The following is a 20,182-nucleotide window of genomic DNA, read 5'->3' on the forward strand; positions in this document are numbered from 1 at the left end:
CTGTAGACTGATATTATATTTTAAATATTACCATATTAAACCATAGAATTTTCCAAAATAGACAACTGTTGATCGAGTTGGTAGAACATGCAATGTCTAACAACAAATAGCATACAGATGATGAAAGTTTCATAAACAACTGTGTTATTTTATAACAGATATAAAATTAAGGACAACTCTAAATAAGAACCACATCTAATTAAGGACCATCTCCAATTAAGGACCACTTTTCAGCAGCCCACAATAAATTACTGTTATTTTTCATAAAATTATTTTTTTTAATTCGAAAAGATAACCATCTGGTGCCATCACTGCTTTAGAAGAATATCTTATTAAAGCTTGGTTTATACAATTGCTCACCCTATCGGCGACAGTCACCGACAATTGTCGGGAAGGTTGAACCTGGATCAACTTTGCCGATTGCATTGCAGAAGAATCAGGGTGCATTGCAAGCTTTCCCGACAACTGTCAGCGACTGTCGCCGATAGGGTAAGCGATTCTATGGAAACCAAGCTTCAGACGTTACCTTCAGTTAGTGGAAGTTGAGACTTAGGTTTGCCTTTGTTCTGCACCAAAGGCTCCATTGCAGGCATATCTTTAGCCAACTTGAAGCTAAGGGACTTGCGGAGGTTCTCTCGAGGATTTATCTCAGCTGTGTTGAAGCCTTTAATTTAGGAATTAGAAACAAAGTATCGTATTAGGAACTATGAATTTCCATCTTTAGTTTATCATGCAATCCGCTGTAAGAGCAGTTGGTGCTGCATTTGTGATTCATGTTCTAAACATTGAGGTTAGTGGTTCAAGCCTTTCGCTGTGCATTTCACTGGAGTCCTTAGGCCCGGCACTTTACATAAATTTGTCTATTTCTACACAAAAGTATACATAGACATTGTAGGATGTTGTTTCATTAAATGTATCAATCTATAAACACCATGACTAGGTGTACTCATTAGGGAGTGAAGAAGGTAGAACTAAGTTCCAGTTTGCCAACATCTTGTTAATGACCCGGGGTGAAAATAAGGTTGCTAGCGCCTTGTATGCTTTGGCAAAAGATGCAACATAATTCCCACACTACTATTATTATACTATTATTATTCTTTAGCAAGAAACTAAGGAAGTAAGCAAGATTAAGTAATTATTTTATTTTTACAATTTTTAGTTACATTATAAATGTTGTGCAATGTATCCGTAAGGCAAATCAAAGAAATCTATCTAAATCTATCAATCTAGATATTATACTTTTTTAACTTTTAAATTTTCACCCAACAAATGACTTGCCTCTCACAGAATAAACTATTGTTCTGTACAAAAGAAATGGGGTTGTTTGTGACATACACAAGATTTGAACCCAGTATTCTGGGATTTGAAGGCAAGCCATCTATATTTAACAATTACAATTATAACATTAACACACATAATATAATAACAATGAAAGGTAATAATAATCAGAAATAATCAGATATAAATATTAATTTTTGTTGAACAAAAAAAAAACTTGTTAAAGGGGCCTAATAGCAAGTGATAATGTATTGTGCTTTAAAGCAATGTTAGCTTGAATAATTGTGGGTTAATGAAATGAAAACGATGATAGACCTGATACAAAAAGGTGTCCATTCCTATTGGTAAGTGACCGCTGACGGCACTTAGATTCCTCATATTTCCGTTCTGAAATGACCAACAAACATGCAATGACTGTCATATGAAAGGCACATTGGTAGTTCATGGTTGTTACATGACAAGTACAAGAGATTTATACTGATTATCACATGATTGCCACATGATTATAACATAGAGAAAATATTTTCTCTATGATTATAATAAGATCACCAAATGAATATTTGTAAAATGATTATTACATCATTGTTACATGGCTGGAGGATGATATCAGAACAACATACCGTAAAACCTTGAATAAAAGCCTTGGGCTTCTTTTTTTCTAGGACCCTTGGATGGGTTTATTTTCGAGATGGACCTCTTTTCAAGATGGGCTTCTTTTCGAAAATTCTTTTTGCCAACTAATAAGGGGGCTTCTTTTCAAAATGAATGATGTAAATTTTGGAATTTCTACTATACAACATTTTTCAACTATGAAATTTTAATACTTATTAAAATTTCAACCATGTTAGTACAATAAAATAATATTGATACTGACAGGCAATCATAATAATCAAAGATGACATCTTCTGAATGTAAGTACTATCTTGAAGGAAGCCCATATTACCTTCATTAGAAGCCCATGTGCTTTTTTCAAGATGGGATCCTTCTCGAGACTAACCTTATAGAGCTTTCTCAAGGTTTTTGCGGTATGTTCATATAAAGTGTTGTATAATGAGAGTAGTATCACAAGTTCATCATGTGGTTGGAACATTATACTCAAAAACAAACCCCAACAGATGACTACCCCCACTTTATGTTTGGGGCATGACTACCACAAGACCAACAAATGAATTTTCATGTGGCTGTATACATTATTATGTACAAGGGTCTATGGAGTATCATCATATCACCATTATCATATATCGCATGATTTTCACATGGCTGGAGTTGATTAGCGTAAGACCAACAAATGTTTTTTATGATTATCACAGGATTGTTACATAATTATTGCATGTTAAACATATGACAATTACAAGGAATATATGATTATCACACTATTGTCACATACTTTAAACATGGTTTTATACAAGATTATCACATGATGATCGCATGAAGAAATATAATTGACAAAGTTATTCATATGATAATATAATTATGAGAATATAATACAGAAAACTGTGGATATAGCTAAAGAAATATAAGTAAAATAAAAACCCACATCAGGTCGCTATAAATATACATTATTGCATACCATTGAAATATAAATTGAGAGGATTATCAGATGGTTAATATTTGGAGTAAACAAAAGGTTTATCAGAGTATATCAAAGAAGCAATAGATAAATCGAATATACCATTACCATAATAGGTATAGCATAAACCATATTGAATCCAAGAATTAAAAAAAAATTACAGTAATTAGTATTTATATGTAGAAATTTTAACCCAGAATACTGAAATCAGCAGTCATATAATTAGTCAGTAGGATTACTCAGATGAACCAATACATTTTTCGATATTTTTTACAATGAATATCATCATTATCTATGGCCTATGGGAAGATTCTAATATCTTTTTAGGTAAGCTCCACTAAAAAGAAATATGACATATATCAGTTCATCTAGGTAGCATTTAGTGTCACGGTGCATCCAAAAAAAGGAATAAACAAAATGGAGTAGTAATACAAACCTGAATAACTAATGCTTCTAATGAAATTAGACTTCCATAAGTGGGAGACCACCGCTTCCTGTTGGCACGATGTGGCTTGCATGTGGCCAAGAACCTCACGCACAATGTAGCATTGTGTTTCGTGGAAAACCTCAACTGGATAACTCTGTTCGCCTGTGGATAATTCAACAAACATTATAGAGATGGACAGTGATAAAAGATTAAGCACAAAAAACATAACTAGAAGAAAGGCCTAGAAAGATTTGTGTATTGCGCAGAGCACCACAATGCCATAATTGGCAAGAATAGCGCACATAAGAGCAGGATTGTGCATAATTGTGCATATCATATTATGTCAATAACTTAAAGTTTCATCTGAAATTTCTTGTACTGTACTTTTGCTTTTACAATACCGATAAAAAGTTCTGTATTCTGTTTCCACATGCTCATAAGTACAATAAAACCTACCATAATTTGAGCAGTGTTCCTGCTCAATTCCACTCAGTAAGGTCATAAGGTCGTCAAAGTAGTCCATATTCTGTTGAATGCTTTGACTAGAAAAGGGAAAGGAAAACTGTTTATATGAAGAAAATCAGAACAGCAGCAATCAAGGGAAAAAAACAATAAACAATGCAATGTAGTGTGAAATCTTTTGATAATGGGTTATTCTATTATTTGAAGGGGTGTTCTTTAAGAGAGAAAATAGGAATAACATGGTTAATAAATATTTAAATTTAAATCTTGTTTTTAGTGCTAATAACATGGGTGTATGTATCAAAGTTCCTATAATCACACAACATACCTGCAAGCCCTTATAATGATACAGGTCATAAAATGCTGGACATCGGTAATTAGCAGTTTCAAGTCATCGCTGCAAACTCCTAGTGCCAACGGCTTGGTGCACAGTGCTGTCAACACATTGCATAGTGTTTCATTAATTCCATTCTCAAGCATTACGACAGCAAGGGGATTCACACCTTCAAAGAGCTATAGGAAAACAAATAGCACAAAGTTTTATTTTTATGATCATAGTCAGCAATTTGTTAAGTTCGCCGGTTCGCTTTCTAAGCTCTGACTGGTTGCGCATTTTTTCGCTTTGCAAAAAATCTTATATAAATGTGAATGCGCATTTGATAAGCCGACGCTTTCGATTCGCGCGAATAAATTCGCCTAGTGGAGAACAGGCTTTATGTTAGTAACATTTTCTTCCTGGGTACAATTTGTTCAGCTACACTTACCATGTGGATTAGTTACTTTAAGCAATGCCCAGGCTTTTTTGCCTGGGCAATTTTATTTTCTGCCCAGGCTTTTTTTGACCAGATACAGTAGATGGTTCATTACACCAAAAGACGGTGCTTAAATTTTAATGATGCATACTGCATATATGATGGAGAGTGTAGGACGGTAACATTTTCTACATAATCATGCAGGCTCACATCAAGTTATCATGCATATATGTGGGACTACCAACTTACAATGAATGTAATTTTACTGTTGATAAACTTACGTGTAAGAGCAAGCAGAGTGCATTATGGCAAAGAGGGGGTTCATGGACACAGTTCTCAAGTAATGCAAGACACGGGATGAGCGACAGTTGATGGAAGTGGTCAATGTCTTGAAGGTCCATTGGGTTGTAACTAAACAGAAAGGAAAAAGAAGAGAGAAAAAAACAAAATTAAATATATGTGTACTAATAGCAGCCCTTTTCTTATTTTGCATTGGAATAAAAATTTATTTATCATTTTAGGGCTTTAGTGTGAATTACATATTCCCCATATGTTCAATTGTAAGCGGTTTGACACAGCGGAAATGGTTTGGTTTTCCAGCCTCGGGGCCGGGGTTTCTATCTTTCGCTGTGCATTTCGCTTGTGTCCTTGAGCAAGGCACTTTATCTAAATTGCTTCATTCTACCCAGCTATATCAAGGGGTTCCAGCAAAACTGCAGGGAGTAACCTGCAGTGGACTAGGTCCCACCAAGGGGGGGTATCAGATTTTCATCCGCTTGACACTACAGAAACTGGGGATAAGCTCAAGCCCTATGAGACACGAGGCTTGGCAAGGATTTACTTATGTTCAATAGATTAAAAACTACTTCCCATGATGTATCTGGTACTTTTGATATGGGAGGGCTGATGGGGGGAACGACGGAATAGTGAACAACACTGACTCACCTCTGGCTTAAATCAACCGGTTTTCCATACGTAATCGTCAAACAAGCTTCAAGTAACTCCCGAGTAGCTGGGTATTGGTGAAGCTGATTGGCCAAAAGATTGAACCCACGCATTTTAAGAAATGCCTCAAGTTGTGGTTCATCAGCTCGGAGGAAGAACACTTCTAGAAGCTATGATGGGAAAGACAATAATGATGAACATCATACACATCTAAGTTCTAGAAAAATTAAATTCTATAAACATCTCAATCTGTATAAATGACATGTGGGCAAAAAACAAAATTAGACAATGCAGATCAACCTTGGTTTAGACCTACGGACAACAAGACTGAACAAACAGTCTAAAATAAAGGTATAATATCCAACACAGCACTTAGCTTTCAGTAAACAAAAGATGCCTTCTGAGAAAACAGTATGTAGCTTGCTCAACAGTGGTTTATTACTCTGGTAATTTTCAGATAAATCATTGTGGTCAACAGTGAAAGGAAAATGAGGATGTTTACGTAATGCAAATAATTTTTTAACACCATACTAAGATGTAAAAAGTTAATTCACGATAACTTCCTCTAAAGGAAAAATGGCATATGCTAGTACATATAAGTTGGCAAACATAAAAGAAACTAGACTTGCACAAATTTTGAACTGTTAAAAAAAAAATTTCATCCACCAAACTAAAATAGTGATTTAATGTAAATAAACTAAACTAATTTTGGGAGGCTTCAGAAATTTTACATAATTACATTACTACCTTACATGAAGCATAATAACTTCATGTTAGAAGCCTACCTTAACAATGTTAACTCTGACATCATCATGAGCATGATGTGCGAGCACCAGAAGTAGATCAGGTTTGATGATGATGCCAATGATCTTCTGGCGACTGGCATCAGGCATCGATACAATGGCACTGAAGAGAAGCTTTAAAAGACCAGAGCACAGCAGAGCCAACTGGAGCTCCTTCATGCAACTTGCATCAAGTGTGTCATAACTCGAGTTGGCACGATTATTAGCTGTAGTTTTTTCATCATTCTGATCCTCCGAAGAGGTCAAAGAAACACTATCTGGTGATCGAATGATGCAGAAGTCTTCTTCATCTACAGGAATTAATAAAACAAAATATTAGTCATATTTTTTTCATGTAATAAAAAGTAAACTTATAATTTATCTCTATATTTAAACCAAGTCATCAAATGACAGTGGTTTGAGTAGCTTGATGCTTATAATGCTGGCCTTCCATTATTTTCTCAAATTAAAAATAAAAGAAAACAAAACTTTTATTTTACAAAAACATGTGATGTGCCTAAATATGGTCAGGATGACATCACATCATGAACATATATAGGCACATCATGACTACATATGGGCTTAAAACAGCCAAATGTAAAGATGGCTTAAGACAAACATTATGGAGTCACACTTGGATCATTTAAAATAAAAGTGCTCAAACAGACAGTGGTAAGGAAATAGTTGTCACACATAGACAGTTGGCTAAAATTTGATGTCTCTCCACTTTCACCTTTTTTTTAAACTTTTTATTACTGGTATATATTTTTATTATTATATTATTTATATATTTTTAATAACTTTGGTTGATTGTCTGAGTACTATACTTCAGTATGCAGCATTGTAAATGTCAACAACAACAATAAAAACAATAACAGGAGCACTCAGCAGGGAGCATATTTCCGTCCCACCGCAAATACTTTACATAAAATAAATCTCCCAAAATATGTTCCTAATTTACTTCAACCACCACCAGTACCACCCCACCAGATTTCGCTCGACTCCTTTTCTAATACGCACAGTAGCTCGCCCAAACACTTTTTATTTCAAAGAGGGTTACTATTTCCACTTTTAGTAATGTTTTTTGAGACTCTTTTTAAAAGTGGCCACTTTCAGATTTCGGAATCCGAATTTCACCAAAATTCCATGTCAGCCTACTTTTCACTACACAATTTTGGTGATCCGCATGTAAAAGATCTTTTTCCTTTTCATTTTGGGCATTTTAAAATTTTTCCAAATTTGTTGTGCCGCGCACAGCACGTACAGAAGCTAGAAATTACATTTTTTTTACATATTTTGGGTTCCTGAAACTGTATTTACAAATGTTGGGATCATGCTGAAATTTTGATTGAAAGTTAAAATTGTGACTATACCGACGTCCCATTTTCAGCTCTATGTGCAAAGTCTATGGGGCGGTATTTTAGTCTAGTGGTAAAATATTTGTCTAGCATGCCTGTGGTGACCAGTTTCAAATTGGGTGGGCTACAATTTTTTTTCTGTTTTGCTTTCTTGTGCCGGACAAGCGGATCATCTAACTCGTCATTAGTGACGAGTTCAAATCTATTTTTTTTTTATATATATAGTGCAATAGACTTGCCACAAGTGTCCAATTAGCAAAATTTCGGAGAGCGCCATCAGTGTCAGTTTATGGCGAGAAACATTTTGATGCCTAATCCCAGAAAAAGTATACTATGGAACAATATGCAAATAAGTAATATGGAATGCCATTGGTGCCAAAATCGATTTATTTTTAAGCATTTTTACTGATTAAGACAAAGTCCCCACTCAAGAGAGTTCCAAATTAGCTAATCAATGGTTTGCTGCATAAGTTTCAAACCACAGCTACTAAGCTACTTTTACAACAACTTTTATAACGATGTAAGCTGGGGTATCTATGCATGGCCAGAAGAAAATGGACAGTATGAGGTTTGAATTCCCGACCTTGAGGTCTGTAAATCACACGGATCATGCAGCACCAATACGCCTACACATGTTACATTTTGAACAACAAAATTCAAGCAACATACAGTATTGCAACATTTTGTTCTCAACTACTGATTGTAAAAAAAAAAAAAAAGCGACAACCCACTTGCTGTCTAACCACCACCTACTTAAAAAAAAAACACTAACCGGCCAACCGGAAATGTTCATTATTGTATTAGTTTTATACTTGCCAGTTCCTTACTTCTGCTGGTTAAACACACAGAAATATTTTACTTTTATAATTGACAAAAGAAATACATGCCAAGTATTGGTGTTGAAAATATTCCCAATGTGTTCCCAATAATTGAAGTTATATAAAACGCTGTACATTAAATGTAATTGCACTAATTTGAATATTCATCCCACAGCTTGTCTGCCTACGGTATACGGTAAACCTAATCTTTAAATGGCCCTCATATGCACACCCTACTTCGTATTGTGACTAAAATTTAAACACTTCTTCATTAACACATGACAAACTATTCTGGAAAGCGTCATTTCGAACCACTGATCCATTCTAGAGATATTTTGGTCTGGGACCTAATGGCCCTCAAATGCACACCCGACTTTGGATTGTTACAACTCTCCAAAATTTCTTCCTTGTAACTTGATTAAACATTCACGAAAGTTTAATTCAGATCAGTCGATTAGTTTTTGAAATATCTGGTCTGGGACATTTTAATTTAAATGGTCCTCATATCCACACCCTACCAAAATCACCAAAATCAAAACATTTCTTCATCAAAATATGACAAACTATTGTGGAAAGGGAAATTTAGATCCATTGATTATTCTTAGAAATATTTAGGTCTGGGACCGTAGCATTTTAAATGACCTTTAAATTCACACGTGAATTTGGATCGTCACTCACACTTCTAATTTTTTCCTTGTAACTTGGTTAAACCTTAACAAAACCTTCATTTTGATAAATTGACACATTCTTGAAGTATCTGTGTAGATTGTTTGCTTTTAAATCCTTTAATTGGTCCTCACATCCACACCCTACTCCGGACCGTTACCAACATTTAATAATTTCTTCATTGGGCCATACCTAACACTCCCTGTTGTTTTCATCTATATCTGTGCAGTCGTTTTTGAGATAATTTGAACACAAGAAAACCACACAAAACACGTAAATGTTACACACACAAACACACACACACAAACTTACACAACTGAAAACATATCTCCTGGTGGAGACAATAATAATAATAATAATAATAATAATAATAATAATTTGATTTTTACAGCACTTTACACCTAAGCCTTAAGGGCGATTAACGCGCATAGATTAGCTTGTACAGTAACTTTCTTCTTCCCTAAGGGTCTCTTTGTGTCTGAGCCATGTGGTAAATCGGTGCCAGCTTCTCTCATCTGTTCACAACAGGGGCTGTATGGACTAGTACCCTAGGGTATCCCCCTTAATTGTTTCTAAAGATGTACTGGGTTCTTTACAGTGCACATGAGCCTGTTGTATACACTGTGCCTACGGTTTATAGTCCTTAACCCAGAAAACTTGGTCCGAAACCACTGGCGTACATGCCATTAGAACCAGCAACGATATTAAGGATGTGGGTTTGCTTTCGACTTGCCTTTGGGCTATGAAATGCAACTTATATTTTAGTGAATGAAAATAAAGTGAAGTAATAACAACATACCTTGTTGCAAAATTTGATCTTTGTCTACAGTGGACGCATCTGTTACATCTATATCAACTTGCAATCCATTAGTCCTCCTCTCTTCATCTTCAAGGCTGGTGGCCTGGCACAAACCAACCTTAACCATGTCTGGCAACGAATCTTTGGTTTCTGTCGGAGGTGTTGCTGGAACATCTGAATTGGACCCAGGATACGGGTTACTAACATTGTCAGGATCTGATACGCTTCTTGATAGCTGGAATTTCGGTCTGTTCGGCGTGCTCGTAACCGGAGAGTTGGAAGTGTCACTGTACAGATGATAATGAGGGCTAGGCTGGGAATGGGTTGCTTGGAGGTCTTGTGAGACACCTAATATTCAGAAACAGTTATTTTCATGAATAACTGTACTTTACACTATCTCCACAAAAACATAATAATACTGAAAATGATAACAACAAATCACTTGATAATGACCAGTGTGGCTTATTCTAGGTGGAAGTATTGAAGCCAAGCATAATGATGCCCTGGTACATATGTGTATATGGTTGTAATGGCGACGCCATCTCAACATCAGGAGTGCACATATTAATGCCATTGTAAAGACCACCATCGCATTTCATTATTAGAACGGCTAATATACTATTTATTCTTACTTATTGTTATTCGGTTGTTTGCAATATTAGTGATCTGAATACTGTTAGCGCCTTGACACAATTTCATTTCGGAAGGCGTTTTACGAACATTGATTAAAATCTGACAAAAGATATAGAACCTACTTGTGTGTAATGTGAAATAATAACTAGATTTCGCATGGCAAATAAAGGTCTGGATTGCTGGATGAACCGCTAAGAGGAAATCACAGACCTCAGCAATTAGGTGCGTTTCTGGCGGGCTTCCCATAATGGCTTTGATAAGGTTCACAATAGAGAAACAGACAGCTCCCGGAAACACAGTGGTTGAATCATTGTGTTGCTCCTACGAAAAAAAATCAAACAAAACTATAATAAGTATTTATGTAAGTAATTACTATTTTTATTCTATTTTAATTACCTCCAAATTATGGAAATAGTGTAATAGCCAAAACTAATCAAAAAAACTATGCCTGTGAGTCGCTGAAAGGAAGTACCCACTTTTGCCAGAAGACAATATGCAGTTTTCAGAAAATTTGGAATTATAACTTAAATCATAAGCAAAATCCGAAACAAAACTTGCATAATTATCATAACATTGTAAATATTCATGGCTAAGCACTACAAATAATCATCTACAATGAACGAGCAAAGAATATAAATATGTCACAAATAAAATGAAAATTTAACATGTTAAGTTTGATTAAAATTGCACCATTGACAATCACATGATCAAATACAGGATGTTTCCATTTAAAACAGATATAAAAGGATGAATCTAAGAATTATATCATATACATTCAAAGTCTGAATCTCTTACTCTGATAATCATCAAGAGCTTATCCACTATGTTTAGACTCTGAAGTTGAGCAATGTTAAAGCTTCGGTGTCTATGATCTTCCCGTATCAACACCTCCACGGCATGGTACAGCGTCTCCCACACGCCTTCCTCGGATGTTTCCCACAGCTTCCAGGCTAGGATGAGGTAGACCAGGAGATGGTTGGACTTGATGACTGCATGGCTGTTTTTGTTCACTTTGTACTGATTAGTCAGGCTACAGTATGTTAATATGCTGTCACTGCAACATGAATCTAGTAATATCTGGTGAAAAAATTCAATCAATCAAGATTTATTCAATCAATGTCCACAATTATCACTCTAAACTCTCAATGAAATAAATCTCTAAAGCTGAGAGTTCAACAAAATTGACACCAATTATACAAGCATACTCACTACAACCACATGAACATATGTTGTTGCCATCCATTAAAACAGATTTTTTAAAAATTTTTATCTACTGTAAATATAATTTCACAATTATATCAAATAGTTTTTATATAGAAGTATCTATTTTCTGAGCTGACATTCTCATGTGATATCAATGTTATATTGTTCACCTTTAAAACTTGGAATCCCACAATGCAAGATGATGACATCAGAACTTTGCCTAGCAACGCTGGCCCAGAGATTGACCTGAAATCACTAGCCAAAGACTGGCTTCCTTTAAGTAGTTGAAACAACACCTTGAGGGCTTTGGCTTGTACCTGTCTGTCACTGCTTTTTTCTACAACCTGCAATGAAGGGATGTGAATCAGTTGTTCAGATAGATAATGATAAATTTGATGATGATGATGATGATGATGATGGTGATGACGATGGTGATGACAATGGTGATGATAATGGTAGTGATGATAATGATTATGATGATCATCATAATAACGATGATAATAAATAATAATAAAGAAGATGATGATAATGATAATGATAACCATAATCATAATCATGATGATGGCAGTAGTGATAAATGTTGATGTTGATGATGTTGATAATAGTGATGATGTTAATAATAGTGATGATGATGGTAATGATGACGATGATGATGATGATAGTGGTACTGATAATGATGATATAGTGGTACTGATAATGATGATATAGTGGTACTGATAATGATGATGATGGTGATGATAATAATGAACATGGTGGTGGTGATGATAATGATGCTGATAATGAAGATAATGTCAAATAATGAAGACAATATTGATGATACTGATGGTAGTGATAATGACAATGATGATAACGACATTGAGTATCATAAAGATAAGAAAGTTATAAATACAAAGACAAAAACTTACTCTGGCAAACAGGTACAGAAACACAGACGTACCACCCAACTCATGAACAGCAGTCTGCATATCTCTGTAGACATGACTTTCAATTGCACATAACCTGTTGACTTCCATGGGGACTGGTGTCTTCAACAGTGCATTGGATGCGGGCTTCAACCCTCCTGCAGACAAAATCCTAGTGAAAGGCTTAACTGCCTGGGACGATGAAGTATAACAACTGAAAATTTCACCATCACACGGCGAAAAAGCAGCAAGGAAACTCTCCTAAAAAATTAATTATAAAAACTTAGAATGAGTCACTGTGGTTTTATACCAAATAGAGAGAAAGGGATAAATATATATTTTACATTTCTTCACAGTAGTATATGTACAAGGAGTGGCAGCGCCGACGGGGGGCATGGGGGCTTAAGCCCCCACCAGAAATGTCAGCGCCCCTCCCCCCGTTGGACAGAGCTTGTTGGGCAGTCAGACCATAAAGAATATAAAAATATGACCACACCAAGCCAACACATGTCTGTCACAGTCTGAGAGTGCCATTTCCGGCCATCCAGATGTTACTATTCTAAAAAATCTCATTTGGCAGGGGCACCCTCTCCCAAACCCTTCTCCCAGCTTGAACCTACGAGCTCAAGTCCCCCTGTCGGACAGCTTAGCCGACAGAAAATATATCTTAGAGCCGCCACTGTGTACAAATTATTGAAAAAAATCTAATTTTCCTTACCCTTAGATTTCGCAGATCCATTTCCCTGTCTTCTGTTAAAAGGTCGTGGCTGATACCCGACTTGAGCACATCCTCCGATATGTGACGGTTGTACATTGCTGGTTGTTTGCTGCCTTCGCAGGCTGCTAATGTATAGTAATCCGGTCCCATTGTGAAGAGATGGAAACATGTCTCCTTGTTCATTAAGTGAGAATCTTTAAAAATGGAAGAAAAAAAACAATGATTTTTGAATGACAAAATACAAAAAAATATATGGAAATACAGAAAATATATTTTTGATAATACTGTCGTTATATATATTTATTTAATGTATACTAGCCTTTTTATCAATTTTTTATAGTTTATTATGTACTCTTTTTCTACTTATATTTTGGAGTAAATGTATATTTAATTTTAATTTAACTTAATTTAATTTTTTATAAACCAGACAAACTGAAATATAAAAAAGACAACTAAATATGGAAAATCAGACAATTTAAATATAATATACAAAATGAAAATTATTGATAAAATAAAATGAAAGACTTTTCTTGAAAACATGATCTTATTCACAAATTTATTCTGTCAATTAGTTAGAATTTGTTCAAAAGTCAGCGCTTGCATCTAAAATTAAATCAAACCAACCACAACCATTCATGGGCCGATGACTTAAAGATGTTTACTTTTTTTCTTAACAGGTATACTATGATAGATACAATACAGATCCACATACACAAGCAAGGCTGACAGTATATATTAATGGCAGGCAATAAATAATTTCTTACCATTGAAAATTAGCACATTGCCCATCTGCCACAGGCCTGGAGTGGCTTCACTCCCCTGGAGCAAGTGGCCTAGCAGGCAACATGTATTTGCTGGGCTTGGGCTTCCTGGGGACGATACCTCATACTTTAAAAGCGTCTCATATTGGTCATGGCCATCAATGATAAGGAGAATCTGAATAGCAAAAAGAAATTAAAATTTTGCTTTAGTTAAAGTTAATTCAATCCAATGTTATTATTAAATTAATTTTTGTAGTATTACTGTTTATTTACTAGCATGTTTTTTTTATGCTTAAACTGTAAATTTAATTGTAATCGTGATAACCTGAGCTGTTTGTTATTACACTTAGTTTGTTTTGGTTTTTTTCTTTTGAAATGTAAGTTTTGTAGGGTGCTCTGTTTCACGTAGAGCACCATACACGAATGTCAAAATAATTAAAATAAAAATAAAATAATACTCACATGGCCTGCTACCTTTAGTCCATCATATTTCTCAACGTATGACAGTGATATGTGATGCCATTGGCTAGGGTTAATTTTCACCTCAATCACTTTCTCTGCTAGTTGTTTTGATTGGTTCTGCCTAGTTTCTGATGCCCTGAAAAATATTTATAATAAAATAATAATACAAAAAAGCAAAAATTTGAAAAACAACAGTAATATTAAAAGATAGTTAAAAAAAAAACAATAAAAATAATAAGAATACAAGTACAAAACACCAGATTTCAGAGAATCTTCTGTCTATAAAGTCCAGGCCAGACTATGAAATTTTATTTGACAAAAACATATGACATGACTAAAATAATATAGTTATGATGACATCACATCATGTCTATATATAGGCACATCATGACTATATATAGGCATACAACAGTTTTTTGTCAAATAACATTTGATAGTCGGAACATGGCCATACATAATTCATGTTTTTAATAGTGAACTAAACCATAGGTAAAATATTATACTGTAAAGCTTGTATAGAGTCTGTTTAGTTATTTCATATTTGTGAATTTATATTGCCAGATTAAAAGAAATTTCTGTGCAACATATTTAAAATACTGTAACAGTGTTTAGTTACGAAAGTATAATTACATACTCCAAGTATTGAATTGCACGCATGTGTTAGGATTCAATATTTCAACATTAATTATGTCATCATCAAGAACGTTTAGTTACTTGAGGAACGTTTATTTACTTTCATAATAAAATCAAACCTTTGCCTTTACTTTAAATGTTTAGGTAATTAGATTCAATTAGAAAATCATGTTAAAAATAAAACGACCTTGAATATTAATTAAGGTGCCATCTGGTTGAGCTTTACTGTATTAAATTACCTAATTAGATGGTCCCATAAATATTTGTTATCGCTTGTATGAATATTTGGCATCAAATAACTAAGAAGTTAAATATTTAATATTTTCTGAATATATGTCAAATAATATATTATTTTTTCAAAATATAATGCTGGTTAGTTCACATGCGCCATAGTCAAATATCAAACTTTAACAACCATGATTATTTGGCCTCATAATTAGTTCAGAGCCTGTGTATATTTTTTTTATGCTGGGTAAAAAGTAAACATGCTGTGTAGCCATATGTTTGTTTCTCTGTATTCTGAGTTTAATGGATACATGCTATGCCCAATGGTGATTACTTAACACTGAATTAGTATGCATCTCTCAATCTGCCTTGCTTTTTACAATAAAAGTTTGGATTTATATAATTTTATAATTGTATATTATCATTACTGTATCATTTTATTACTATTACTATATCTGTTATGCTTTGGATCATTGTAAATGTTAAAATTAATTAAATAATAATTGAAAATTCAAATAATACAAAAAAGGTAATGTGTACTATTAATACAGAATTCTTATGAATATTTAGTCAGAAACCAGATGGTTAGATGACTGACACCTAGTGATAAAATCTTTATGCTGTATTATTTTATTACTATTACTATATTTGTTACGCTTTGGATCATTGTAAATGTTAAAATTAATTAAATAATAATTGAAAATTCAAATAATACAAAAAAGGTAATGTGTACTATTAATACAGAATTCTTATGAATATTTAGTCAGAAACCAGATGGTTAGATGACTGACACCAAGTGATAAAATCTTTATGCTGTATTATTTTATTACTATTACTATATTTGTTATGCTTTGGATCATTGTAAATGTTAAAATTAATTAAATAATAATTGAAAATTCAAATAATACAAAAAAGGTAATGTGTACTATTAATACAGAATTCTTATGAATATTTAGTCAGAAACCAGATGGTTAGATGACTGACACCAAGTGATAAAATCTTCATTCTGTATCATTTTATTACTATTACTATATTTGTTATGCTTTGGATCATTGTAAATGTTAAAATTAATTAAATAATAATTGAAAATTCAAATAATACAAAAAAGGTAATGTGTACTATTAATACAGAATTCTTATGAATATTTAGTCAGAAAGCAGATGGTTAGATGAATGACACCAAGTGATGGTTAGATGACTGACACCAAGTGATAAAATCTTGATGCTGGTCGTAAATATTTAGCACTCTTAGAAGATAAAATATTCAGTACCTTCACATCCAAAAGAAACATAATGATAATGATACTTTATCTAGGGGCCCCTGGAGGAAGTTAGGGTGCAACAAAAACATACACAAGAAAAACTTGTTCTTACTTCAGTGTTAATATTAATAATGTGTATTTTTTATAGTACTAGTTCACCTATTAATTTATATTAACTATTCATTACATAAAAGGACTTAAAAGATATGGGAAAACTGCTTGTGTGAATAAGTTTATGCAAGAAGGGGGGAGGGGTTAAGATCCCACCCAATTTTTTTGCACTGGATCTGCCCCTGTATTTGACTAGTTGTAAGTTAAATTACAGTATCATGTGTTATTGAAATTTTATAATAGTTTTATTAAGATAAACACAGGTGGAAAAATAATAATAAACAATAAACTTTTAGAAGTTAGACTAAATGGTATAAAAACATGTTATATATAATTATTTTTTAGTCATTAAATTGTATAATATATTTTATTAGTTGTTTTGATATATTATTTGTTATATTAAATATTGTACATTCCTATGTTGTGTGAAAAGGCAATGGTTATTGTTACACCAGTCATAAACCACTTTCTAATACTAATTGGATGTTATTGTCCTGATGCCATCTGTGTTAGAAATTGTTTTTAACACTGGCATAACAATAGGCAAAACAAACTTACCTGAAAACAAATGAACTTGACTTGGGATCGACCCAGAGCTGAACTAATCCATCTGAATTCCCCATGGATACAATATGAAGGAGTAGCATCTTCCGTATGGATGAACCTTCTTCAAAATTTCCACCTGAATGGTAAACTGTTGGCTTGTAGGTTGGCTGTACCTTGCTGTTAGTTTTCCCTGTTGAAAAAAAAAAATTGATAATTAGATATCTTTGAGGTTCTTGTTGGGAATCAAACAAGAATTAATCTGAACAAACATTTTATAATAAAATACATAATTATGGAAATTATCGAAAAATCCAAAACACCTAACAATTTAATTTCAAACCTTGAATTGCTGCTTAAAAAAATATACTGTATATATTCCAGAGAGACACACATCAAAATGATTCAGATTTTTGCTACAAAAAAATTATTAGCAAACAATTTCTTGCAAAGTATATAAAAACAGTATTAATATTAAATTGGTAAATTTAAATAAGTATGCAATGAAAGCAATTCTAATATTTAAACTTTATTTTAAATTTTTTTTTTTTTTTTTAACTATTTTCTATTGATGCAATCGTGCTTCAAAATTGAAAATAGAGGTATACTACATGAATATATGATATTTGTAATATGTACACCAACTTATTTGGATGATTCCAATTTTTTTTTTTTTTTTTGGTAAGTTAGTTCCAAAAGGAAACTGGTATATATCCAGGTAAGTAATGACGTAACAAACATATGAAGTTATTATTTTCTTTGTTTTTCTGAATATCTTTAGCAGCAAAACCATAGAAATATCTTTCCATGTTTTAGTATACTGCGCTTGCTTTCTGTAAAATGGAAAGTTTTTAGGTTTATTTCAGGTCATGCTGTGGTAGGCTAACAGCAACTTGTCCCAATGGACTATGTTTAGAGTAATTTTGACCTAGTGAATTACAGTATATTTATGCTCCTTTGTTTTGTTTTTTTTTTCATTTGGACAATAAAAAGTGATTTAATTTGAAGAAAGCAATTCCAATACTTTACTTTAATGCAGACAAACCTTAAAGAAGATTTCATTACCTGTTGCTGATCTAAATGATCGTCTGCTTCGCAAGAGCTTCGGTGCAGGCTTCTCTCGTCCCTCTTTCTCTTCAACCCGCATCCACATTGTCAGGCCAAAACCTTTACCAATCGGGGGCCAGTTAAGCTGGTTCTGCAGTGGTAATCTTAGCGGTGCTAGGCTCCATGGATCTGGGCTAGGGAATTGATAATGATCTTCAGGCAGTTTGTAGGCAGATGGGTTGGGGGTACTTGTCGCAGATGGGGTTTCCTCCAGAGGTGGGGTATGCACGGGAAAGCAGAGGATGTGTGACGGCTGAGTACTGATCCTACCAGTAACTTCCAATAATGTATTCAACAAAGAATCCTAGAGAAAAAAATTGCAACAAAATACTTGAATTTAATCAAATAAATTCTTCACCTCTATTTCGTTATAATATTAATAACAAACTTGCAATTAAATCCAGATTGTTAAGGATAGGATGTACTTCGGTATAACAAAAGTACTGTAGAGAGCAAAATAACTTCTCTACATAGCTTTCCTTTCTCTGCCCTATGCCCAAATACCAAATATACAGAGGGTGTTTAAGGAAGATTCTATTATATTATTATTTTTTTTAACCATTTATATAGTGGGTGACCCGTCTAGCGTATTCTAGGTTGTCAGATATTCAGGAGCCCTCTTAAATAAATGAAAATAATGTGATGCTTTATCAGTTAAGTCACTTCATGAGGCTTAGGGTGTGGGGTTGTTTTTAGTTGTAAGAAAAGTCCTGCTGTGACAGGAATTGAACCCAGGACACTGGGATTAGAAGGCAAGCACCTTATCCACTAAGCTACTGGATTCCTCTCTTTGTTTTCTTTTATGTTTGACTTTAACTTTGTCCTTTGACCCTTTCCCTTCAAAATTCAACACGTCTTAGTATGTGCCATTTATTATTAGGTATTGAAACATCCTGCTAACAAATAGAAAGACAGAAAACAACGATAAATACATAACCTCCATAGCAAAATTGTTAATACTTACAATAGGAGGGCTGGATGTTTGGAACAGATGCAGTAACTGGCGCAACTCATCAGCAGACATATAGGGCTGGACAAGAACTGCGAACAGTTCCAACAACAGGTCTTGAACAACTACAAAAGGAAAACACACCAAATCGATAATAATAATCGATATAATCGTGCTATAGCTAAACTAGATTTTTTTTTTGCAAAGATAGTAACAAAGATAAAAATCACAAACCGTGTTAATGTAGGTTACAAATGAAACTGAAATACTTAGAACAGTTATGTTAATAACAATGAAGACAACAACAAATACAAACACAGGCTCCCAGTGAGAGCATGTTTCTACTGTTTCTACATTTTTTTTTTTGCTACTTTTTAACTCATCCATGGAATTCTGTGTTGGTAATCCACTTGAATAACTGTACAAGTATATACCAGATTATTGTGACTACTTTCTAGGACTGGTCTTATCTAACAGCTTTCTGTATTGGCAATTCACTTGATAACTTAACTAGGACAGGTCATATACAGCATGGTAGCATATTTTGTAAACTTACTTTTCATTTTTACCTTAAGCTCAGGACCCATCCCAACATTCCTCCACAGGATGTACTCTCACAAGGTCAACTGCCAGATGATAACAAAGTGTCTACTGCCCTCACCCCTGGGGCAGTAGACACAAAAACATCAACAATAATAATTGTAATGTACAGTAGTGGCTATATGCTTCATGTAATTAATGATCAATCTTATTTTGAATATAGGCCAATTTAGCTTTATATAATGTTTAGTTATATGCCAATTCCTTGCACTGGGCC

General features: G+C 33.8%; 1 protein-coding gene across 3 annotated transcripts in view; it reads right to left on the reverse strand.

Annotated features, from left to right (window-relative positions):
• LOC117120160 (lysosomal-trafficking regulator-like) overlaps window positions 1-20,182 on the reverse strand; it is a 56,334-nt gene that overhangs the window by 15,767 nt on the left and 20,385 nt on the right. For 2 of the 3 annotated variants that reach the window (XM_033265183.1, XM_033265181.1), the window contains exons 9-27: window positions 19,381-19,490; window positions 18,375-18,720; window positions 17,325-17,502; window positions 14,537-14,672; window positions 14,078-14,249; window positions 13,314-13,507; window positions 12,599-12,856; window positions 11,864-12,037; window positions 11,286-11,567; window positions 10,613-10,811; window positions 9,858-10,205; window positions 6,220-6,527; window positions 5,435-5,604; window positions 4,771-4,900; window positions 4,066-4,250; window positions 3,732-3,817; window positions 3,285-3,437; window positions 1,594-1,665; window positions 527-664 (exon numbers count right to left, since the gene is read on the reverse strand). In XM_033265183.1, coding sequence (XP_033121074.1) covers window positions 527-664; window positions 1,594-1,665; window positions 3,285-3,437; window positions 3,732-3,817; window positions 4,066-4,250; window positions 4,771-4,900; window positions 5,435-5,604; window positions 6,220-6,527; window positions 9,858-10,205; window positions 10,613-10,811; window positions 11,286-11,567; window positions 11,864-12,037; window positions 12,599-12,856; window positions 13,314-13,507; window positions 14,078-14,249; window positions 14,537-14,672; window positions 17,325-17,502; window positions 18,375-18,720; window positions 19,381-19,490 — 3,639 coding nt within the window. The remainder of the gene's footprint in view (window positions 1-526; window positions 665-1,593; window positions 1,666-3,284; window positions 3,438-3,731; window positions 3,818-4,065; window positions 4,251-4,770; window positions 4,901-5,434; window positions 5,605-6,219; window positions 6,528-9,857; window positions 10,206-10,612; window positions 10,812-11,285; window positions 11,568-11,863; window positions 12,038-12,598; window positions 12,857-13,313; window positions 13,508-14,077; window positions 14,250-14,536; window positions 14,673-17,324; window positions 17,503-18,374; window positions 18,721-19,380; window positions 19,491-20,182) is intronic. The other variant, XM_033265182.1, reaches the window with a different exon arrangement.

Source organism: Anneissia japonica, unplaced genomic scaffold, assembly GCF_011630105.1.
Source record: "Anneissia japonica isolate Jap-2015-1 unplaced genomic scaffold, ASM1163010v1 scaffold401_len1656234_cov178, whole genome shotgun sequence".
Classification (NCBI taxonomy): domain Eukaryota; kingdom Metazoa; phylum Echinodermata; class Crinoidea; order Comatulida; family Comatulidae; genus Anneissia; species Anneissia japonica.